This window comes from Aptenodytes forsteri, unplaced genomic scaffold (assembly GCF_000699145.1).
Source record: "Aptenodytes forsteri isolate BGI_AS27 unplaced genomic scaffold, ASM69914v1 Scaffold54, whole genome shotgun sequence".
Classification (NCBI taxonomy): domain Eukaryota; kingdom Metazoa; phylum Chordata; class Aves; order Sphenisciformes; family Spheniscidae; genus Aptenodytes; species Aptenodytes forsteri.
In genome coordinates, this window is record NW_008796044.1 from 9366917 (window position 1) to 9368633 (window position 1717).

Genomic DNA, 1717 nt, shown 5'->3' on the forward strand with positions numbered 1-1717 from the left:
AGGGGCCGGGGATGGAGCTGAGCAGGCTCCCCCTGCCCGCCGGGTGTCGCATCTCCCTGGGCAGGGGAGAGACCAGCCTCCGGCCTCTTGCAGGTGGAGGGGAGACGTGGGCAGGGCGAGGTGGGGGCAGCCCCCTTCTCCCGCAGCCCCCGAGGACGGCCCCGGCACCATCGCCGTCGTGGGGCACAGCTGCCTCCTCTACCCCCGGCTGCTGGGTCGCGATTGCAGTGGAAGGACACTGCAAAGTGACGATGCCGTTGAGACCACGGCCCCGTGGAGCAGGGACGCAGAGGGGAGGTGGGAGGCAGAGCCGGGGACGGGCCCCCCCAGCCCCGCTCATGTGCTTGGGCGTGGGCAGGCGTGCGTCCTGTCCTCCTGCGGGCTGGGGCTCAGCGGGTGACATGCCACCTCCCTCCACGCAGGTCCCCAGTGAGCCATCAGCTGGGCCACCGGAATGATGGTCCCACCTGCACACCGGTAAGGCCCATCCCTGCCCCGCACCCAGCAAGAGGCATCCCCTGCCCTTTAGGCCTGCCCTAATGAGCTGTCCCCAGGTACAACGAGCCCTGCTGGCGCTCACTGTCCCGCTGGAGATGCTGCAGGCAGTGAAGGGCCGCATGCTGCAGGCCATGCGCAAGGGGCTGAGCCGCCAGACGCATGCACAGGCCAACGTGCGGATGCTGCCCACCTACATCTGCTCCACGCCCGATGGCAGCGGTAAGACAACCCAGCCTGGGGACGGGCTGCTCTGCTACCTGCATCCCCGCACGCCTTGCTGGACATGGCCCTGGGGGTGCTGGGGAGGGGTGCACCAGTATCCGGCCAGTTATGGGGTCCATAAGCTGCCCTTGCGCTGCCTCTACCAGTCCCCAGTGCAGTGGCAGAAGCCAGGAGCCAGCTCCCTTATCCCCTGCGGTGGTCTCAGGCTCTCAGGAGCCTCCCCCATGGGTGAGTGACTGTTGCTGGGACAGGGTGAGGAGCAGATTTGGGGGATCTGCCGCAGGGCACGTCTCTGCCTGACACCACCTCTGCTCCCCTGTAGAGAAGGGCGACTTGCTGGTGGTGGAGCTGTGCCAGAGCCATGTCCGGACCCTGTGGGTGACCCTCCTGGGTGATGGGAACCAGAGCCCCCAAGTGATGTATAAGATCTTCGACACGCCGGGGGACATCATGAAGGGCAAGGGGGAAGCGGTACGAGGAGGCCATGGCAGAAGGTGGCTGGTGCTGGGCTGCCCAGCACCACGGAGGCTCGGCAGGGCTCCAGGCTGGTGCTGGGGCTTTGGGCTGCCTCCCGCAGCCTGGGTGCTGGGGAAGGGGGAGCAGCCGGTCACCCCGGCCGTGCCTTTGCAGCTCTTCGACTTCATTGCGCAATGCGTACGCCAGTTCCTGGCTGGCATCGGCAGCCCCCAACATCGCCTCCCCTTAGGCTTCGTCTTCCCCTTCAGCTGCAGGCAGACACGGCTGGACAAGGTGAGTGGGACAATCCTGCCCCACGGCCATGGACGCCTCCTCCCCAGCACGTCATCGGCGGGGAGCGGAGCCGGCCCGGTCACGGAAGCCAACAGCTCGGCCATGTTCTCTCCACAGGCCGAACTCATCTCCTGGTCCAAGGGCTTCAGCTGCAGTGATGTGGAGGGGAAGGATGTTGTGCAGTTGCTGCAGTCGGCCATCAACAAGCAGGAGGTGGGGGGCTGTGGGGGTAGGGGGGCCTGGCTGG

The 1717-nt window shown here is 67.0% G+C and overlaps 1 protein-coding gene across 1 annotated transcript in view; it reads left to right on the forward strand.

Annotated features, from left to right (window-relative positions):
• Positions 1-11: 11 nt before the first annotated feature.
• The window catches only part of HK3 (hexokinase 3), a gene marked incomplete at its 3' end in the record, with an annotated part of 6639 nt that continues 4933 nt past the window's right edge, over positions 12-1717 (forward strand). The window contains exons 1-7 of the mRNA XM_009286020.1: positions 12-93; positions 147-297; positions 423-477; positions 555-717; positions 1043-1191; positions 1351-1470; positions 1588-1683. Of these exons, the coding sequence (XP_009284295.1) occupies positions 12-93; positions 147-297; positions 423-477; positions 555-717; positions 1043-1191; positions 1351-1470; positions 1588-1683 (816 nt within the window). The remainder of the gene's footprint in view (positions 94-146; positions 298-422; positions 478-554; positions 718-1042; positions 1192-1350; positions 1471-1587; positions 1684-1717) is intronic.